Raw genomic sequence first — 23,158 nt, 5'->3', positions numbered from 1 at the left:
CACTATTATTTTGTACTCAGCTATAAATCTGTGTGTTTAAAATACCAAATAAGGGAATTCCCTGGCGGTCCAGTGGTTGGGACTCCTCACTTCCACCTCAGGGGTCATAGGTTTGGTCCCTGGTTGGGGAACTAGATCCCGCATGCTGCATGGCGCAGCCAAACAATAAAAATAAGATAAGATAAAATAAAATAAAATACCAAATAATAAATCTTGCACTATTAAAAATCTTCAGCTTTTTATGAAACATTTAGGAATATTAAGACACCATTAAGATAGGCTTTTCTAGACCGTTATCTAAGAGAGGACACTCTTAGCTGGCTACAACCGTTTGCAAAACAAGTCTTTTTGTGGACATATATTTAAATATTCATGGATAAATCTCCAGGAGTAGAATTGCTGTGTCAAGGGGCAGGTATATGTGAACTTGATAAGAAACAGCCAAAACTTTTTCTAAAATATTTTTTTGTTCCCACCAGTAATGTTCCACTTGCTCCATATTCTCACCAACATTTGATGTTGTCAGTCTTTTAAATTTTAGCTGTTCTATATAGTGATATCTCAATATGGGTTTAATTTTCTCTAATGACTAATGATGTTGGTGCAATTTTGCATGTGTTCATTGCCCATTTAACTAATGAAGTTTTTGTTCAAGTCTTTTGTCTGTTTTTTATTGGCTTCTTTATATTTTTTATTACTGAGTTTTGGAGTTCTTTATATGTTCTGTTTCTTTGTGTTTGTGTGTGTGTGTGTGTTTTTTTTTTTTGGCATGTTGTGCAGCTTATGGGATTTAGTTCCCCAACCAGGGATTGAACCCGGGGCCTTGGCAGTGAGAGGGCAGAGTCCTAACCACTGGACTGCCGGGAATTCTCTGGAGTTCTTTATGTGTTCTGGGTACGAGTCCTTTGTCAGACATGTTTTGTGAATATTTTCTCCCAGTCTGTGACTTGCCTATATGGTGTCTTTTTTTTTGGCTGCATTGTGTCTTCGTTGCTGTTTGCAGGCTTTCTCTATTTGCGGCAAGTGGGGGCTACTCTTCGTTGTGGTGCGGTGGCTTCTCTTGTTGCAGAGCACTGGCTCTAGGTACGTGGGCTTCAGTAGTTGTGGCACGCGGGCTCAGTAGTTGTGGCACGCGGGCTTAGTTGTTCCATGATATGTGGGATCTTCCCGAACCAGGGATCGAACCCATGTTCCCTGCATTGGCAGGCTGATTCTTAACCACTGGGCCACCAGGGAAGTCCCTGTATGGTGTCTTTTGACGGCAGGGGTTTTCAATTTTGATGGAGTTTTAACTTACCAACTTAAATTTTTATGATGATTGTTTCCTGTGTTAAAGAAATGTCTGCCTTCTCCCAGGTGGCAAGGACATTCTCTCGGTTTTCTTCTATAAACTTTGAAATTTTAGATTTTATTTGTGGGTCTGTGATCTGTTTCAAAACTAATTTTTTTTTGTATGGCTTGAGGTGTAGGGGTTGAGTTTCATTTACTTACTACATGTGGGGATCCAGTTGTTCTAGCACTGTTTATTCTTTTGCCCATTGAATTGCTTTGGTACCTTATCAAAAACCATTTGCCCATATGAGTGCGGGTGTATTTCAGAACACTCTAATCAATTCCATTCATTGATATGGCTGTTCTTATGCCAATAACCACATTAACTTGATTACTGTAACTTTGTAGTAAACTTTGAGTTGATTCCATTTTTGTTCCTTTAAAGTTTCATTTGTCTATTTCAGATCCTTTACATTTTATAAATTTTAGAATTAGCTTGTCAATGTTTATTTTTAAGAAAGACTGCTGAGATTATGATCAGGATTGCATTGAATCTATAGATCAATTTGGGAAGAATTGACGTTTTAACAATATTGAGTTTTCCAATCCATTAACATCTTATATCTCTCCATTTATTGAGGTCTTCTTTAATCTCTTTTAACCATGTCTTTTGTTTTTATGTAGAATTTGTACATACCTCTAAGTATTTTATGATGGTATTCTTTTTTCTTAGTTTTAGTTTCTTAGTTTTAATTTCAATTTTCTTCTGTGAATGTAAAGAAATACAGTTGGGTTCTGATATTGATCTTATGTCCTGTGACATTGCTAAATTCGCTTAGTAGTTCTAGTAGTTTTTATCTTCTGGTTTTTGTTCCTTAGGATTTTTGCATAATTGTGTCCTCTCTGAATGGACAGTTTTATTTGTTCCTTTCCAATCTTTCTGCCTTTTATTTTTTTGTGCCTTATTGCACTGGTAAAAGTAGGACATCCTTGCCTTGGATGGGAGGTATTCAGTCTTTTACCGTTAAGTATGATGTTAGGTATAGTTTTCTCATATACACCCTTATCTCACTGAGGACTTTTCCTTCTATTCCTAGTTTGCTGAGTGGTGTTTTTGTTTGTTTGTTTTTTGTTTTTTTATAAATGACTGAATGTTGTCAGGTGCTTTTATTACATCTATTGAGATTGTCATAATTTTCCTTTTTTATTCCATTAATGATTGCATTGACTGATATTTTTCCAAATGGTTTTCATTACTGAGATAAACTCTACTTGATTATTATGTATTGTAACTTTTATATATTGCTGGATTCAGTTTGCTAGTGTTATATTAAAGTGTTTTTTGTGTCTGTACATTTCATGGATTACAGACACAAAAAAACTTAATATAACACTGTCACTTATAACATAAACCTGTCAGAACAGCAAGTGCAGAGAATGGGGCAAGCTTTCAGGTTGCTTGATTCAGTGGCTCAATCATAACATTCAGGGCTCAGCTTCCTTCTCCCTGTCCTCTGCCGTTGTTTTTTTTAAAAAAATATTTTAATTTCATTGGAGTATAGTTGATTTACAATGATGTGTTAGTTTCAGGTGTACAGCAAAGTGATTCAGTTATACATACACATATATTTTTTAGATTCTTTTTTCATATAGGTTATCACAGAATATTGAGTAGAGTTCCCTGTGCTATATAGTAGGTCCTTGTTGGTTATCTGTCTTTTATATAGTCGTGTGTGCATGTTCATTCCAAGCTCCTGATTTATCGTCACCACCACCCCCCACAACACGTTTCCCCTTTGGTAACCATAAGTTTATTTTGGATATCTGTAAGTCTGTTTCTGTATTGTAAATAAGTTCATTTATATGTTTTTTAAAAATTAAAAAAGAAAATATGTAAACCTGTCACTTTCTTGTAATGTCTTCATCTGGTTTTGGTAGAGCAGAGTTATGCTGGCCTTATAAAATGAATTGAGAAGTATTCCTTTTTCCTATATTTTTGAAGAATTTGTATAAAATTGGTATGAGTTCTTCCTTCAGCATTTGAAGAATTTTCCAGTAAAACAAACCACTAAGGCCTGGTATTTTCTTCAGATGAAGTTTTTGATAAATTTCTTTGATACTTACTAGAGTTATTTAGAACTTCATTTCATCTTGTGCAATTTTGGTACACTGTACTTTTCAAGAAATATGTTTCACTGTATAATGTCAAATTTATTGACATAGAGCTGTACATATTTCCTTATGCTGTTGATATCTGTGGTATCTATAGTGAGGTTCCCTCTTCCATTCTGATATTAGTAATTTGTGTTTTCTCTCTTTGAAAAGATTAATAAAACTGATTAAAGAATCAGTTTTTGGCTTTGTTAGTTTTCTTTTTTATCTGTTTTGATTTCTACTTTTATTCTTCTTTCTACTTACTTTTGATTTAATGTGCTCATATTTTATTCTTTAACCCATGGGTTATTTAGAAGCACATTGTTTAATCTTCATATATTTGAGACTTTCCTAGATATCATATTGTAACTGATTTCTAACACAAAGTTCTGTAAGGTTGCAATCTTTAAATTCATTGAGACTTGTTTTATGACTTAGCAACATGGTCAGTCTTGTACATTCCATATGCACTTGAAAAGAAGGTGTATTTTGCAGTTTCTGGATGAGTAATCTATAAATGTCAATTAGGACAAGGTGGTTGATTGTGCCATTCAGGTCTTCTATACTTACTGATTTTTATGACTGGTTCTTTCAATTACTGAGAAAGGGGTATGAAAATCTCCAAATGTGATTGTAGATTTGTTTACTTCTTTTAGTTCTATCAGTTTGTTTCATGTATCTAAAAGCTCTTTTATTAACCACATACATAGATATTTATAATTGCTATATACTGATACATTTTATCATTATGAAATGTCAGTGACCTTTATTAATTCTTGTACTAGTCCTTGTCTTAAGGTCTATTTTGTCAGATGTTGATATAGCCACTCCTTTCATAACATATCAGTATTATATATATTTTTTATCTTTTTCAGTGGTTGCCCTAGAACTTGTGATATATTACAGCTAACCCAAGTCCACTTTGGTTGCCTGAGAAAGTTTTCCTTTCGCCTTCACTTTTGAAGGATAATTTTGCAGGTACAGAATTCTAGGTTGGTAGGCATTTTTTTTCAACATTTCAAACATTTCACTCTGCTTTCCTGTTGCTTGCATGGTTTCTGAGGAAAAGTCAGATGTAATTCTTATCTTTGCTCTTCTGTAGGTAAGTTGTTTTTCTCCTCTGGCTTCTTTTAGGATTTTTTCTTTATCTTTGATTTTCTGTAGTTTGAAAATGATATGCCTAGGTACAAGATTTTTTGGTGTTTATCTCACTTGATGTTCTTTGAACTTCCTGGATTTGTGGTTTGGTGCCTGCTATTCATTTAGGGAAATTCTCAATAAATATTGTTTTCAATATTCTGTTCCTTTCTCTCGTTCCTCTCTTTTTTGTATTCCTATTACACATATGTTAAACCTTTTGTAGGTGTCCCATAGTTCATGGATATTGTGTTGTGTTTTCCTTCTAGTCTTTTTTCTCTTTGCTTTTCAGCCTTAGAGCTTTCTTTTTTTCCCCCAAGACGTATATTTAAAGGTTTGTTTTTTTTTAACTTTTTATTTTATACTGGAGTATAGCCAATTAACAATGTTGTGATTGTTTCAGGTGCACAGCAAAGGGACTCAGCCATACACATACATGTATCCATTCTCCCCCAAACTCCCCTCCCATATATCAGCCTTAGAGCTTTCTGTTGAGATATCCTTGAGCTCAGAGATTCTTTCCTCGGCTATATCCAATCTACCAATAAGTCCATCAAAGTCTTTCTTCATTTCTGTTTCAGTGTTTTTGATCTCTGGCATTTCTTTTTGGTTCTTTCTTAGGATTTCAGTCTCTGTTTATATTGCCCATCTGTTCTTGCAAGCTGGCTACTGTATCCATTAGAGCCGTTAGCATATTAATCATAATTGTTTTTAATTCCAGGTCTGGTAATTCCAATATCTGAGTCTGATTTTGATGCTTGCTCTGTCTCTTCAAACTGTATTTTTTGGTCTTTTAGTGTGTCTTATAATTTTTTCTTGATCGCTAGGCATGTGATATACTGGGTAAAAGGGATCTTGTAAATAGTCCTTTAATAATGTGGTGGTACTCGCCTGGGGGGGGTGGGATGGGGAGGGTGGGAGGGAGGGAGATGCAGGAGGGAGGAGATATGGGAACGTGTGTATATGTGTAGCTGATTCACTTTGTTATAAAGCAGAAACTAACACACCATTGTGAAGCAATTATACTTCAATAAAGATGTTTAAAATAAATAAATAATGTGGTGGTACAAACATAGAGAACAGACTTGTGGTTGCCAAGGGAGACGGGGGTGTGAGGGAGGGAAGTGTTGGGAGTTTGGGCTTAGCAGATGCAATCCTATTGTATATAGGATGGATAAACAACAGGGTACTACATTATAGCACATGGAACTATATTCAATATCCTGTGATAAACCATAATGGAAAAGAATATGAAAAAGAATATATATATGTATAACTGAGTCACTTTGCTGTACAGCAGAAATTAACACAACATTGTAAATCAACTATACTTCAATAAAATTTTAAAAAAACAAAAGCATCTGCTAGAAAATGTATAACAGAAAAAAAAATAACGTGGTGGTAATGGGTCAGGGAGTAGAAGCATTCTGTAGTCATGTTATTAAGTCTCAGTCTTTTAGTGTGCCTGTACCTCTGAGCTATGAACTTCACATGTGTTTCTCAATGCCCCTGCATTCCCCCTTTAGTTGGGACAGGATGGCTAGAGCGGGCTGGAATTGGGTAGTTCCCTTTTTTCAGGTCAGTTTGACTGATAATACCCCAGCAGGTTAGACTCTGATTAAATAGTTTCTTCTGCAGGCAGACTTTTGTTAAGAACAGAATGCTCTGGAATATTTCAAAGTGGTTCCTTTTACCCTTCTTCTGCTGGAAGCATGAGAGAATTTTTCTCTGATATTCACTGTGAGAACCTAGTAGAACTCCAGGAAATTAAACTCACTAAAGTGTGGGACCCCCAATGACCGGGTCGCTGGAATTTTTTTATTTTTTTTTTTTTTTTGGCTGTTTTGGGTCTTCATTGTGGTGCACAGGCTTCTCATTGCAGTGGCTTCTCTTGTTGCAGAGCGCGGGCTCTAGGTGTGCGGGCTTCAGTAGTTGTGGCACGCGGGCTTCAGTAGTTGTGGCTCACGGGCTTCAATAGTTGTGGCTCACGGGCTCTAGAGCACAGGCTCAGTAGTTGTGGTGCATGGGCTTAGTTGCTCCACGACATGTGGGATCTTCCCAGACCAGGATCGAACCCGTGTCCCCTGCATTGGCAGGCGGATTCTTAACCACTGTGCCACCAGGGAAGTCCCCCTGGAATTTTTAATTTTTCAAACTTGATCACGCTGAGCCTTCAACAGTTGGTTAATTACAGTTCGTGTTTCCCTACCGCAGCACTGGTTCCTGTAGAGGTTTGTGCTAGTGGCTTTCTGCTCTCATAAGTTGTGATTCTCTGTATTCACCTGTTGGTCTCTCCAATTTTGGGGTTAGCAGTTTGCCCTATGACTTCACTTGTCTTACAGATCTAAGAAGAGTTGTTGATATTTCAGTTTGTTCAGCTTTTTACTGTTGTTAGGACAGTGGCGACCTCCAAACTTCTTACATGCTGGGCTGGAAACTGCAAGTCTGTGCTCATTTTTTTAAAGCATATTTTCCTGAATATAGAATTTTGGGTTGATACTTTCTTTTCCTTTGCAGTGTTTTAAAGATCCTGTTCCACTCCTGACCTCTATAATTTCTGATGATAAGTCAGCTTTTATTAGCATATCTATATTCCCTTATGTGAAATGTGTTGGTTTTCGCTAGCTGCCTTCAAGATTTTTACTTTATCTTTGAATTTTAACAGTTTGATTATGATACGCCTAGCTATATGTTCTTTGTATTTATCTTCTAGGGGCTCCTTGAGTTTCTTGGATCTGTAAGTTGGTGTCTTTAACCAAATTTGGGAAATTTAGGTTACTATATCTTCAAATATATTTTCTGCCTTGTTTTTGCCACTCTTGGAACTCCAGTTACAGTATAATTGAGGGACTCTAATTAGTACAGCAGTGCATATGTATAACCTATCAATATAAACTTATTAATATAAATATATATGTAATATGAGTATATTTACATATAGATAGATGGTACGTGCTCTAAACATTTTAATAAAAGGGATCCATGATCAAGAGAGTTTGGAGATGGGTGCTTTCACCAACCCCCAAGTTACCGTTAATATAATGGCATTTAACAACTGGTACAGTAACTATGCACATTTGTCTTTTCTGTTAAATGATGGGCTCCTAGAGGACAAGCCACTGGCTTTACTTTTCTTAATAATTATATAAAAATATAAAGACAGTGGTTCTAAGATTTTTAAAAATCCAAAAATGTTATCTGTGAGAGGCAAAGTAAAACAGAAAGTTGCTAAAAATAGGAATAGAAACAGTGGAGAAAAATATACCAGGCAAAAAGTACGATACAAAAGAAAGCTAAAGTAGCAGTTTTCATATTTGACAAATATAATATTTATGGTAGAAAACTTAAGGGACACAGAAAGACAGCCCGATTAAAAAATGGGCAAAGGATTTGAATAGACATTTCTCTAAATGCTCCGGTTGGTTATAGTTGCACAACCTTGTAAATATATTAAGAACCACTAAGTTGTATACTTTAAGAAGGCGAATTTTACAATACGTGAATTATATCTCAATTTTTTAAAAAGTGATCTGTATATTTGGTCTTAAAGGCCAAACCTCACTTAATTCTCAAGGCTTAGAGCCATGCAGATTGTTCTCCCACTATATATATTGCAAAAAAAAATTAGAAACAAATAACAAAAGAGTAGGTTAAACAAAGTTTGGGAACTAACATTGCTAACATTAAGTAAAAGAAAATCACTGAAATTACTGAGGAAATTTAGAAACAGAACTGAATATAAGATTACATGTTGTAATTTTGGGGACATAGCTAAAGTAGTATTTAGAAGGAAATGTATAACTTTAAAATGTTTGCCAAAAAAAAGAAAGGTTAAAAATAAACTATACAAACATACATTTCCTGGCTGTGTCTGCTGAAAGGGCCTAGAAACATGAAACTACCATAGCAGTGAGCATACCTGGTACCCAAATACTGGTTTCTAAATACCATTGTCCAATAAAAAGAATCAGAGTTCCATGGAGGAATGATTGATTCCAGGGCTGGGACAAGGAAGATAAAAAATAAGCCTGGAACATGTTATGTTGCCAGAGGTAAGAAAGTGCTCAAAAAGGAACAGGGCCTGTTGAAAGGGCATGGGGACCAAACTGAAAGAGTTCCCAATGGCCACAGCTAAAACAATTTGGGTAATAAAATAAGTAATGATAGTATTAAATTATAACCCATAGAATAAAATAAATATCCATGAGTCCATACTCTTTGAGTAAATAAACAGGAGAGAAGGGATGTTTTCAGTAGTTTTCCTGTATTGAAGAGTTACAGTTAATAAATAAAACAGAAAATCACCATTAGGCAAATAACACAGTAATAATTGTAGTCTAGATCCATTGGTAGATGCTAAAGCTAGTGGGTGAAATTTTGAGGAGAAATAGGAGGATGTTTGCATAGTCACAAAATATCTCCCCAAATATATTTAATTACAAAAGGAACAATAACAACTTTACAGTGAAGAAATCCAGCAGACACCATCTTAATGAAGTGAGCAAAGGTAACATCACCAGTAATAAAACATATCAAATCAACACGTGCCCCGTGTTATGATGCACTGAGAAAGACACAGCATCATTCCTCTGGTGTTTTTGCCAAAAATGCATAACTCAATCTAATCATGAAAACATCAGAAACGCAAATTGTGGAACATCTGCAAGATAACTAACCAGTACTCTTCAAAAGGGTTATGGTCTCAAAGTCAGGAAAAGACTGAGGAACTGTCAGTCTTTTGGAGATTAGAGGAGATTAAGGAGAAATGACATCTAACGTAATGTGGGAGCCTGTGTTGGATCCAGAAGAGAAAAAAAAGGACCTTAGTGGGAAAACCAATGATATTTGAATAAGGTCTGTAGTTAATAATATTGTACCAATGTTTTTGGTACAATTTCCTTGTACTATGGTTAACATTAAGGAAAGCTTGGTAAGGGTGTAAAGGAACTCTACTATTTTTGCAATTTTTCTATAAATAAAATTATTTCAAAGATAAAAAAGAAAAATAAACAAGGTAAACATTGAGTTCAAGACGTTTGTAGAAATAGAATTGAGCACATTCAAAGGAAAAAGAAGAAAGGAAATAAAAAGATCAGAAAATGAAGCAAAAGTAAAAAGTTGAGATACTTTTTGGAATTATTAAGGTAGTTTTCTGAGAAGACTGAGTAAGAAAAGAGAAGATGCACATATGTAAAATTCAGAATGAAGATTGAGAAGTACACTCACTGCATTCCTTTTAGTGATGTCATTTCTTGCCGAAGCTGGGTTCTCTCCATTGTTGTGATTAAAAAGCAAATACCTGTGGAATAAGAAATGAGGGTGGTGGTATCCAGTCTGATTCTAAGATTTGAGAAATTGTGCGGTGCCTAACAGGTACTAAGTTCTTTGAGTCTAACTGTTTGATAAATAGAATGATTAGGTGTTTCATTTGGTCTAGTGATACCCTGAAAGAAACTGTTGAGACACTAAAGATGCTATGAACTAAGAAAGTTTGACAACCTCTGAAATATGAGAATTACGAATAAGTAAATGCTAAAAAAAAAAAAATTGAAAATGTAGATGAAATGGATAAATTTGTAGAAAAATGATAGGCAACTTGAATATAGTATGAAAATATTGGAATGGTAATCAAAGATCTTGCCTCCCAAAAATCGCATACCTGGATGACTGTGTATGGGTGAGTTCTATCAAATTTTGAAGGAACAGTTAATTCCTTTCTTAAACAAGTTACGGCAGAAAAGAGGGAAAGAGTGAAAGCTGCCTAACTCTTTATGTGGCTACTTAATAAGCTTGATTTGAAACCCTGATAAATTCAAGAGGAGACATTATAAAGCCATTTCCCTTACTAATGTAGATGAAAGGGATCCTAAATAAAATATTAGCTGTCTGAATCCAAGAATATACTAAAAGAGTGATGCATCATGATCAAATGGAATTTAGTTCAGGAATCCAAAGATAGTTCATCTTTAAAACAATTATTGATGTAATTCACCATTTTAATAGTTGAGAAAAGAAAAATGTTTTTCTGATTTGATTCAGAAAAGCATTTTATGTATTTCAATTATTGTTTGTGATTTAATTCTTAGCAAACAAAGAATATATAAGGGAACTTTATTGAGTATTTGTGTATTGGATTTTTAAAAGTTTTTTATTATAGACAGTTTCAAACATAATAAAGGTAGGGTGAGTGGTACAATAGACGTGACAGGTAATAATCATTGCTCAGCTTCAGCAATTATCAATATATGGCAACTCTTTTTAATCTATATACACACACATACACTCTCATACACTTTTTTCCTGCCCTGCTAGATTATTTTGAAGCATATTCCAGACAACATGCTCTTTTTAATCAATACTCAGTATGTACCTTTTTTCTCTATAACCATTAATATCCTAAAATAATTAACACTAATTCCTTAATATTATCTGCTGTCTAGCAGAGTTGAAATTGTCCTGATTGACTCATAACTGTGAATTCAGTGTTCACACATTGCATTTGGCTGTTATTCTTCATTTTTTCTTTTAAACTGTAATAGCTCTTTTACCTCTTTCCTTCCTTCTTTTTTCCATTATGTTACTAAGAAACCAGGTCATTTGTCCTATGGAATTTTCCACATTCTAGATTTGGCTGATTGTGGCCCCATGGTGTTGCTTAAATGTTTCTTTTTTCCCTATCTTTCCTCAAAACAGGTAGTTAGGCTTGATTAACTTCTATTATTGGGGGGGGGTGGATAATAGTTTCATAATTATTGATGCATAACTTTTTTTTTAAAGGGAACTTTATTATTTTTATTTATTTATTTATTTATTTTTGGCTGCGTTGGGTCTTCGTTGCTGCGCGGGCTTTCTCTAGTTGCAGGGAGCAGGGGCCAGTCTTTGTTGTGGTGCGTGGGCTTCTCATTGCGGTGGCTTCTCTTGTTGTGGAGCACAGGCTCTAGGCACGCGGGCTTCAGTAGTTGTAGCATGTGGGCTCAGTTGTTGTGGCTCAAGGTCTCTAGAGCGCAGGCTCAGTAGTTGTGGCGCACGGGCTTAGTTGCTCCATGGCATGTGGGATCTTCCCAGACCAGGGCTCGAACCTGTGTCACGTGCATTGGCAGGTAGATTCTTAACCATTGTGCCACCAAGGAAGCCTGATGCATAACTTCTTAATTCTTGATATCAGGAGGTATATGATGCTTGGCTGCTTTTGTTAAAATTGATCAGTGGGTTTAGGTACCTGGCACATGAAACCATCGTGAAGGCCTCCAGCAGCCTCTTATTTATGTTTTTTGCCGCACCACGTGGCACGTGGGATCTTAGTTCCCCAACCAGGGATTTAACCTGTGCCCCCTGCGTTGGAAGCACGGAGTCTTAACCACTGCCAGGGAAGTCCCTCCATCAGCCTTTTTACCTAATGTTTTAGCAGTCACTGATGCTTGCTGCCTGGGTCGTTATTCATTAGGGGGTAGCAAAATGGTGCTACTCTTTATCATCTACTAATTTATCATCTCTTCTTTGTTTATAAGCTAGTCTTCTATGAAAGAAACAGTCCCTCATCGATCCTTCGATAACCCTGAGGCACAGTTTATATAGGAAAGACAAGATAGATGCTTGATTCTTTCTAGAAGAGCACTTTCTTAGTAAACCTACAGTGAACATAATACTTAGATGTGTTTACTTTAATATCTAAAGCAAGACAAGGATGCCTACTATTACTGCTCTCGTTTAACATATTACTAGAAGTCCTTGTCAACAGTACAAGGGAAGAAGAATAACTATTGTAAGGAAAAAGATTAAATTGTCATTATGTACAGACTGTATACTCATTTACTTCAGGGGAATAAAACAGAATCAGCAAACTATTAAAACTGCCTTGAGTTCATCAAGGGTCTTAAAAATCAATACTATTTCTTTTCATCATCCTTAACCAACTAGAAAATGAAATTTTTAAAAAATGTGTATCATTTAAACAACAAAACCTGGAAAGTGTCTAGATATTAGTCTAATCAAGAATACACAGGACTCATATTAAGAAAACTTTAAAACTTCAAAAAAAGATACAGGAAATAATCGTGGACATGATAATTTACTCTTATAAGGATGTTATTACTTCTGAAGTTTATCAATAAATTCCAAGTAATCTCTGTCAAACTTTTAGCTGGGTATTTTCGAGGAACTCTGTAAACTTATTGTGTAGAAGAATAAATAATAATTCATGAATAGTTAAATCAACCTTTAAAAAAGGAGAATAAAGGGGAATTTACCCTATCAGATATTAAGATATATCAATACTACAAAAGGCCATAGTAATACAGTGTGGTATAGTACAAGAACAAACAAATAGATCACTCTTAGAGAACTTAGATAATAGACCCAAGGATATATGGGAACTTAGTATGTTATAAAGGTGACACCACAATCAATAGGTAAAAGTTAGGTTGTTTAGTAGATGGTTTTAGAAAAAGCAGCTCATTATATATGGAGAAATAAAACAGTATCTCTATCCTATATCATATGCAAAGGTAGATTCCAGATGGATTAAACACCTAAATGTGGAAGATAAAACCAAAAGGTTTAATAGAAGAAAATTATTTTCTTTAAAAACATATATATTTTTGTGACCTAGGGTTGGGGAAGGAACTTCTAAAACCTCAAAGCACAAACAATTTGTGTGTAAATTTAATTGCATCAAAAGAGGGAGCTCTATTTAACAAAGGACCCCATGGGCAAAACTAATACACATGTGACAAATGGGAGACAATATTTGCAATGTTTAAATTGCCAAGTGATTAATGTCCTCTAAACTAGACTGTATAGGAAACTCCTGCAAATAAACAAGATAAAGAAAGCAATCCCAGCAGAAAAATGGGCAAAGGATATAAACAGGCAGTTTATAGAAAAGGAAATCCTCAAAGCAGTAAGCATATGAAGAGTTGCTCAAATGTATTGGCAGTCAGAGAAATACAAATTAAAACAGTAAGATAGGGGCTTCCCTGGTGGCTCAGTGGTTAAGAATCCGCCTGCCAACGCAGGGGACACGGTTCGAGCCCTGGCCCAGGAAGATCCCACATGCTGTGGAGCAACTAAGCCCGTGCGCCACAACTGCTGAGCCTGCGCTCTAGAGCCCGCAAGCCACAACTCTTGAGCCTGCGTGCCACAACTGCTGAAGCCCGCGCACCTAGAGCCCGTGCTCTGCAACATGAGAAGCCACTGCAATGAGAAGCACATGCACTGCAATGAAGAGTAGCCCCCGCTCGCTGCAACTAGAGAAAGCCCACGTGCAGCAATAAGGACCCAATGCAGCCAAAAAAAAAAAAAAAAACAAACCAAAAAACAAAAAAGACAGTAAGATATTTCATATATGTTAAGCTGGCACATATTAGCAAACGAGATAAAAACCAAATGCTGATGAAGATGCAGGTTATAAAAACTCTTACACACTGCTGGGGCACATGTAGCCACTCTGGACAGTAGTATGGCACTCAGAATTAAAACTCTATATGTATATGACCCAGCAATTCTGCTTTTGAGTTTATATGCCGAAGAAAATCTCAATCAGATCCATAAGAAAACATTTACAGGAATATTCATTGCAGCATTATTTGTGGTAGAAAGGCATTGGAGGTAATCCAGGTGTCCGGTGCATGGATAGTAGAGAGAAAAAATGTTTTGGATACATGCCATGGCATATTATATACCAATCAGAAGCAGCAAATCAAATGTACACAGACAAAATGAATGGATTATGTTACAGAATTGAAAAAGAACAGAATGAGATATAACACAGTAAGATTTGCACACATCAAAAATACATGCACTCAGTAAACAATAAGGATTTACTGTATAGCACAGGAAACTATATTCAGCATCTTATAATAACCTATAATGGAAAAGAATCTGAAAAATATATATATACACACACACATATATATCCGAATCACTTTGCTGTACACGTGAAACTAATAAAATATTGTAAATCAACTACAATTTAAAAAATAAAAATTTTTTTAAATACATGCATTCAAAAACATTTTGCAAGAACACATACAAATTAAAGGGCACACAGTAGGCATAGTAGGGTGGTTGCCTATGAGGATACAGAAACAAGGATAAGGGGAAATTTAAAGATTTTCATGACTCCCCATCTCATTTCATAGAATCGTAGAAATTAGTTAAGATATGATCTGTAAATGTATCTAAATGACAGTATGATAAAAGCAAATGAAATGATCGAAGGCACCACTGTCAACCCATTCACTTTGTGGAACTCCTACTCCCCCATCAGGATGTCTTATGAACCGTAAGTGTTTTGTGACCATCAGATATACAGACCGAGTGTGGAGACCCACGTCAGCCTGTATATTGAACACTTAATATGTTATTGCCATTTTAATTAGTTAAAATATCTTAAGAATTTATAATATTTAAAATCTATTCCATATACATCTGTGTGTTTTAATATAAAATAGGATTTCCCCAAATCTTTAGGGAAAATTGCCATTCTAGTAATATGTGCCTTCTAAGACCCCCTAGTACACATCCAGTATGAGAAGCAGGTTCTTAAGCTGACTCCATTGATCAAAAATCTCACAGATCTTTGGGAAAAATAATTTCTTTTCTTCTAACACTAAGGCATTTCACTATTCTGGCTCTTCCAAGATGGATTCCAATTTGAAATATTATGTGGTAAAATATACAGTTATTTTATGACACTCTGATTTTTTTTTTCTTTAACTTTACAGAGACTGTGCAGTTGATCCAACTTGTGTTTTATGCATGGAGTGCTTTTTGGGAAGTATTCACAGAGACCATCGATATAGGGTTAGTAATATCCAGATAATAACCACACCTAGTATTGAATTTTATATTCAATACCTTTTCTTTTTAAAATTCCAAGATTTAACACTGAAACAGGGGAGAGTGGTTTAAGAAATGTGTTATTCAAATACCATTAAACATATGATGGCAGTGTAAAGATGAATTATGAATCCAGATTTCATGGAACACATGGTTTAAGATGAAGACTATAGATAGCAGCTCTTTCAGTATTGGTTTTCAACTAGTTTGTTTTGTTTTTTTTTTAATGTTTATTATCTTTATAATTCTAGGTTTATAAAGCAAGTTATCAAAAATTAGAGGATAAAGGTGAGAGTTAAAATGCAAGAGGGAGGTTCTGAAGGGAGATGAGTGAGCAATTAAGTAAAAGTGACAGGATTATACCTTTAAGAAATGGTTCTATCTATTGGTCAGCTTCTGCAGAAGATTTGTCATTTCTTAATATTAAAGAGGCATCTACTACAATGTAGAAAAGGGCCAACTTCAGAACAAAAGACTAACCAATTTTTTTTTTTTTTAACTGCTGTAATGCAATCGTTACTTTTCCAAAAATCAAGTATGTTTGCTTTTAAGTCAGGGATACAAAATACGTAGGCAGATAATTGCTAAGCCTGTCCTGGTTCCTCTACTGGAAGCTGAAGACAGAGCTACGAACATTCAAAAATTTAGGGAACTGTTAGTAGCTGGAACTTTTCACCCTAATCTCAAATAAAGATAGAGAAGAAATATTGCAATCTTCTTATTAATTCAAGACTTTTGATTCAGGACTTTTCCTCCTGTTTGTTTTTATTTACTCTACCCGAGTATTGTTAACAGTGAACTAAAACAGCTGCAAAATTGAATTCATATTTTTATATGTTCTTTTTATTTTCATAAATCAGTAAGAGAATCCTAGTTTCCTTTAAACTGTTCTACCTATCTTTGGTTACCAGAACATGCATAAAAGCTATAGGGTGAGGTTATCATTTTCCATATGGCTGCCTGCCCATGTTTCTTGGCATATATCTTTGCAGCCCCTAAGAATAACTGTCATTTGTGAGTTTACATTAATTACCTTGTGATATGTAACACACAAATACTTACTTTGGGCAAGATATGAAAGGCTCTTTATAAAATTTCCTTCTCATACCCATCTATAAACTCTCACAGTATTTTTTTAAAAAGCAGAATTTCCAGTCTACTAATTATTAAATAATAGGTTTTATCTTGCCAGATTCCTTGAATCATTGCTACATCTTAAGGAAGCATGAATAATTTTGAAGCCCACAGGTGGTAAAAGGTTTTATGACTAGGCACTCCATGTTTCTGTTTCCAGAGCTTCCTTCCTTTTCAAAGAATGCTATTTAGAGAGTGTTAGAAAAGAAAAATAAACTATTTCTAGTTTTTTTGGTCACTTTCTCTAATGCAGATGCACTCTTATTAGACTTTTGTAGAAGACAGCAGCTATAGGAATCTTTGTCACTCTTGAATCTGTTATGTTATAACCTGGTAGCATAGATACCAACAGTATACCAATTTAGCCAAAACCTAGCAAGAAAACCCTTGTTATTTTCCTAATTAGGAAGTCATGCAAGTGGACATATTTTACCTCTTTAAAATAGCTGTAGCTTGCTAGACACTACAGAGTAGCTTATTTTATTTTGAAATCACTTAAATTAGCCTATAGGCTTATTTAAAATCAGCTTTAAAACATTGAGAGGTTTGGCATTTTATTTAATTTTATCCCTCCAAAGAAATTAACACTTCAGCAATGTTATTTCCTTAGCACTTGATATTCCTATTTATAATCCGATAGCCCTCAGTAAATACTTATTGACAAGATACTTTACAATTTTTTTTCAAGATGACAACATCAGGAGGTGGAGGTTTCTGTGACTGTGGTGATACTGAAGCTTGGAAAGAGGGTCCTTACTGTCAGAAACATGAACTTAACACCTCTGAAATTGAGGAAGAAGAGGTAAAAACATTTTCACAAAATTGTTCCTAAGGAAGTACTGTTAACCATGTGTTTGAAATATTTTCAGACATAAGAATTAGGTTATAATATAGCAATGGATAAGTAAAATATCAATAGTCCTCTCACTATTAACAGTGACCAAGTAGATATTTTGAAAGTTTTTTGCATTTTATGGATGGCATACCATTACTAGTAGAACACACTTGAAATTATAGAAATTTAATTTAATTTGGACTTTTGCATTTGTTTGTTTTATTTTAAGCATATATGAGTTTTTTTAAGTCCTCATTTATTATTAAAGGGATTATTTTTCCTATATATGTAGATCAGTTAACTTAGTTGGTTTTTGTTTGTTTTGTGACTAAGACTTTGTAGATCAGATACCTTTCTTTTCTGTAGTCCTGCATGGCAGCCAATCCTACTCATCATCTCCTGGTAAATCAATGTCATTGGATATGTGATGGGACCAAACATTGGGATGATAGCTCAGTACAAGTTATACTCGTTCCAGCTGTAAATATGTGCTTTCTAAAATTGTTGTTGATCCTTTATTATTTTTCTCTAAATGATATTTGTAATGAAGTAATGGGCTCTCACTAAATAAATACTTGAAACTCTGCCGTTTGTGAAAATCTGATGTTTGATTTAAGATCCTTATTTCAGATTTTAATTTTAAATGGCAGAGAGGTGGGTACATTAAAAGAACTTATGCATTGTTAGTAAGTAGGTCTGATACCGATCTGGGGCAAGTGGACGTTAATAGTCCTTTCTAGTGCACATGTCTTCCTGGTCTCAGATATTTTAACAGAATGACCGGAGAACTTATGGTGTAGGACGGTATCTTTTAGACTGTGTTTCACTGTGTTTTAGACAGATGAAAATTTGTGCAAAATGATTCAGTGCTATAGAAAACATATATATTTGTGTTTCATTTGCTTTGTGCATGTGTTCTAGGATTTGCTACAGAGAGATGCCAAGTGATCAGGGTTTCAGATTTCTCTACTGCAATTGGAGCAGCTCTGTTTTTCTCTCTTACATATTGGGTTGGCATTCTGTATATAAAAATATAAGTGAGGCAAACAAAGACATATTTGGAAAAAATGGTTTTGCTTTTAAAAAATAATTGAAAGCTAGTGTAAAACTTTAGGACTCTGGGAGAAAATATTTGCAAGTCATATCTGCTAAGTGTCTGGTATCCAGAATATATATCTTACAACTCAGCAACAAAAAGACAACACAATTAAAAATGGCCAAAGGACCTGAATAGACATTTCTCCAAAGAAGATATAATACAAGTGACCAACAAACACATGAAAACATGCTCAAGAGTATTAGTCATTAGGGAAATGTAAATCAAAACCACAGTGAGATAACACTTCACACCCACTAGGATGGCTGTAATCAAAAAAGTGGCAAATAGGTGTTGGCGAGGCTATAGAGAAATTGGAACTCTGTACAGTGCTAGTGGGAATGCAAAATGATTTAGCACTGTGGAAAACAGTTTGGCTATTCCTCAAATGTTAAACATTGCCATGTAAGCCTGTAATTTCACTTCTAGGTATATACCCAAAAGAATTAAAAACAAGTATTCAAATAAGTACATGCACACACATTAGTAGCAGCATTATTCATAATAGCCAAAAGGTGGAAACAGTCAAAATGTCTATCAGTATGTGAATGGATAAACATACAGTGTAATATTACTTAGCTGTAAAAAGGAATGAAGTACTGATACATGTTGCAACGTGGATGAACTTTCAAAACATCATGCTAAGTGAAAGAAGCCAGACACGAAGGGTCACATACTGTATGATTCCATTTATGTGAAATATCCAGAATAAATAAGTCTGTAGAGAACACAGATTGGTGGTTGCCAGGGAATAGGGAAGGGAGAAATGGAGAAAAACTGCTTAATGGGTGAGGGGTTTTACTTTGTTGAAGTGATAGAAATGTTTTAGAACTAGACAGAGGTGATTGTGGCTCAACATTATGAATGTACTAGATACCACCAGATTGTTCCCTTTAAATTTTCTAAGAAAAATTATGAATCCTCCTGCAGTTACTCTCTTGGCTTTATCCTCATACATTAGTGGGGTAGCTATCAAATAATGAAGACTCTGGTTAGTTTCCTGAATTTTTAGAAGATGCCAGCAAAATAACCTGCCTGGCTGAAATTGTATGGTCCTGCCTGGAGAATATATATTCCAGCAACTTGACAGAGAATCGAACCTCCAGACTTTGCCATTTAATTCCTATTTAAGAATTCAGTTAAGAGAAATGAAGTCTTCGAGAAAAGACTATAAGATATTAAAAAGATAACAAATAACATTATATTTAGCATACCTGGTCCCCACTCATTAAATCCATACATTATCTAGGGTTTTTCTATTTTATGCTTGAAATGGAAGAAGGCTATATAATATTTGAAATGAACCTTTTTAGCCTGTCATAGAATTGTTTTTATTGAATATAATTTTTTTGTTATACATTCAGCCTACATCTTAAGAAAAAGTTGGGAAAAATTTGATTATATACTTCTGTTGGGGTAGTGTTTAGAAGTTCCACAGGTCTTCTCAACTTTTGGCATTTGGGGTGGGACATTCTTCATTGTACAGGCCAGGAGGGATCAGCAAACTCTGGCCCCACAGGCCAGATCTTGTCTGCAACCTGTTACTGGCACCACCATAATCGAAGAATGGTTTTTATATTTTTAAATAGTTGAAGAAAAATCAATAAGGGTAGTATTTTGTGGCATGTGAAGATTATGTGAAATTCAAATTTCATTATCCATAAATAAAATTTTATTGCAACACAGCCACGCTTAATTGTTCATGTACTGTCTATAGCTGCTTTTCCACTACAACAGCAAAACTGAGTAGCTATGACAGAGACCCTGTAGCCTGCAAAAACTAAAATACTTAGTGACTCTTTACAGAAGAACTTTACTGACCCCAGGTGTACACTGTCAGAAGCACTGTGTTTATTATACCTAATTCCCACTCATTAAGTGGTAATAGCATCTTCCATCACTGTGACAACAATAAATGCCCAACTAGGTTTCCAAATGGGCCCTTGAGCACGGGGGGTGAGTACGGAGGCTGGTGGGATGGTGGCACCTTTCCTAGTGTCTCCTTTGTTGATCTTTATAAAAACCGTAAGAAATTTCTCTTAGGTCTCTGCATTAGGAAATGTTACGTTTCTCTTGGTGTGAGTCTGGTAACTGACTGTGTTTCCTTTTGTTGGGGCGTCTTGAAAACAGCTTGTCTGTAGTAGCTGTATGGAAATTTATATGATTGGCATTTATAAATAGATGTTATCTTGACTTCAGTTTATTTTCCTTCCTTTATTTTCATTTTACCTGCTTTGTATATCTTTTTTTTTTTTTTTTTTTTAAGGAATGGGTTGGACTTGAGGCTGATGCTTTTTTTTTTTTTTTTTTTTTGGCTGTGTTGGGTCTTCGTTTCTGTGCGAGGGCTTTCTCTAGTTGTGGCAAGCGGGGGTCACTCTTCATCGCGGTGCGTGGGCCTCTCACTATCACGGCCTCTCTTGTTGCGGAGCACAGGCTCCAGACGCTCAGGCTCAGTAGTGTGGCTCACGGGCCTAGCTGCTCCGTGGCATGTGGGATCTTCCCAGACCAGGGCTCGAACCCGTGTCCCCTGCATTAGCAGGCAGATTCTCAACCACTGCGCCACCAGGGAAGCCCTGTATATCTATTTTTTAATACTGTTTTATTACACTGGATGTATTCTAGTTGCTGAAGGGGAATTCCCTGGAGGTCCAGTGGTTAGGACTCCATGTTTTCACTGCCAAGAGCGCAGGTTCAATCCCTGGTCGGGCAACTACGATCCCGCAAGCTGCACTTGGCCAAAAAAAGTTCCTGTAAATCCTTTTTGGAATGAAATTTAATTCAGTAACATATATTAACTGAATGAACAACCTCAGTGAAAAATTTTTTATCTGAAATTTTCACTTATCAATGCTGCTTTCATCCCATTTGAATATAGATCAGTGGTAACTAGTAGCTGAATATCATGCTAAATACGATTCTTGGTTTATCTCATTTAATTCTCAGAACAGCCCTGTAAGATAAATACTACTGTTACCCATATTTTATAGCTGTGGAAGCTTGAGTCTTAGATTAAGAAACTTGCCTACAGTGTCCCACACAGTAAGTGCTAGAGCTGGGCTTTAAACCTAGGTAGTATAGACAACTCTGACAGTACAGTATACTGGTTTTTGAAAACATTTTTTGGCAGTGGAATTTTTTTTTAATAAAATTTTAATTAAGAAATCCCAATAATAAAACAGATAAAAGCAGTATTACTAATGAATTTATTTTTTATAAGTTGGAATGTATATTTATTTCTTGTTAGAAAGTCGATTCATAACTTTGGTTTCTAGTTTATTTCTAGTTTTAGTTGGGCAGTGTGGAGAAAACCCTCATTCATACATTATTTGCATATGACAACAGTTAAACTCTATTATAATATGTGCTTACTTTTTTTTCTTTTTTTTTTTTAAGATTGATTGATTTTTTTGGCTGCATCGGGTCTAGTTGCTGCATGCAGGACCTTTCGTTGCAGCGCGCAGGCTCTTCATTGTGGTGTGTGGGCTTCACTCTAGTTGTGGTGGCAGGTCTTCTCTTCTCTAGTTGTGGCACGCAGGCTCCAGGCGCGTGGGCTCTGTAATCGTGGCTCGCAGGTTCCAGAGCGCATGGGCTCCGTAGTTTGCGGCACGCAGGCTCAGTAGTTGTGGCGCATAGGCTTAGTTGCCCTGCAGCATGTAGGATCTTAGTTCCCTGACCAGGGATTGAACCCGCGGCCCCTGCATCATAAGGGAGATTCTTTACTACTGGACCACCAGGGAAGTCCCAACCACAGGTAACCTTTTTAACAGCATGCTATTCTTCTAGTTTGGAAGAATAATAAATCAAAGTTGACTCACTGACAAAGGCTTGCATTCTCTAACATAAATGTCACCAAAAACAATTATTAGTCTTAGATAATACAACGTAGGATAAGATGGTTATTTATTTTCTCATTCCAACTGACTTATGCTGTGATACGAGCACTTGGAACAGAAGTCTTTTCAAATAGCGTTTAATTTACCATTGTACACGAGTAGACTTGCATAGCCTAGCATCTCTTCACTTCAGAAATAATGTTTCTTCATCAGTAACCCATTCTCAAGAAGTTAACATGTGCATACAAAGATGGCAGAAGAATCTGTATCCATAGGCCATTTAAAAATATGGATAATCATATGTTTTTAAACTGGTGTGTATTTCAAATAGGAAACATCTCTACCAGGCCCTGGGATTTTTAGAACAGAGTTTGGACACTACTGGCTTGGATTCTCAAGAATTGGCGGTTGTTTCTGTCCCAACACCATTTAATTTTTCAATGCTCTAAATGTCTTGTATTATGGGACGTAATTGTAAGAAATGGAATAACTGTATAGTGAGATAGTATCACGAAGAAAACTGAGTTTTGGTTCTACTTTCTATTTTAGTACAATGTGAGGTTCGTTTTACGATTAATAGCCACTCTTTTATGAATCCCCAGAAGGTACCAGTTCCAATACCTTCTTTGTAACAGGTGGTTTTGCCATGTTAACTTCTAAAGTCTCCATAAGAAATAGTACCAAACCTTGGTAGCAGTATAAAAAAAATTTTTTTTTGATGGGACATATAAAGCAGTTTATTGAGGAGAGTTGTAGGTAAAAAGTGCTGTAAGACTTTGGAAAATCTTTTTCTTACTTTACTTCTTACATTCTTTAAGTCCTAGACCCATCTCCTTTAGGAATCTTTGTCTTTTTTCC

General features: G+C 35.5%; 1 protein-coding gene across 15 annotated transcripts in view; it reads left to right on the top strand.

Annotated features, from left to right (window-relative positions):
• UBR2 (ubiquitin protein ligase E3 component n-recognin 2) overlaps positions 1–23,158 on the top strand; it is a 122,942-nt gene that overhangs the window by 18,224 nt on the left and 81,560 nt on the right. For 14 of the 15 annotated variants that reach the window (XR_014251194.1, XR_014251195.1, XR_014251196.1 and 11 more), the window contains exons 3-4: positions 15,288–15,366; positions 17,225–17,338. The exons of the other annotated variant lie outside the window; for it this stretch is intronic. Coding sequence is in view for 10 of the 14 variants with exons in the window: in XM_082414617.1 (XP_082270743.1) it covers positions 15,288–15,366; positions 17,225–17,338 (193 nt within the window). In the remaining 4 variants the exon portion in view is untranslated. The remainder of the gene's footprint in view (positions 1–15,287; positions 15,367–17,224; positions 17,339–23,158) is intronic. 15 annotated transcript variants of the gene reach the window in all.

The sequence above is a fragment of the Balaenoptera physalus genome (assembly GCF_965194825.1).
Source record: "Balaenoptera physalus genome assembly, chromosome: 11".
Classification (NCBI taxonomy): domain Eukaryota; kingdom Metazoa; phylum Chordata; class Mammalia; order Artiodactyla; family Balaenopteridae; genus Balaenoptera; species Balaenoptera physalus.
The sequence above is the reverse complement of the archived record's forward strand: the minus strand, read 5'-3'. Positions and strand labels throughout refer to the sequence as shown.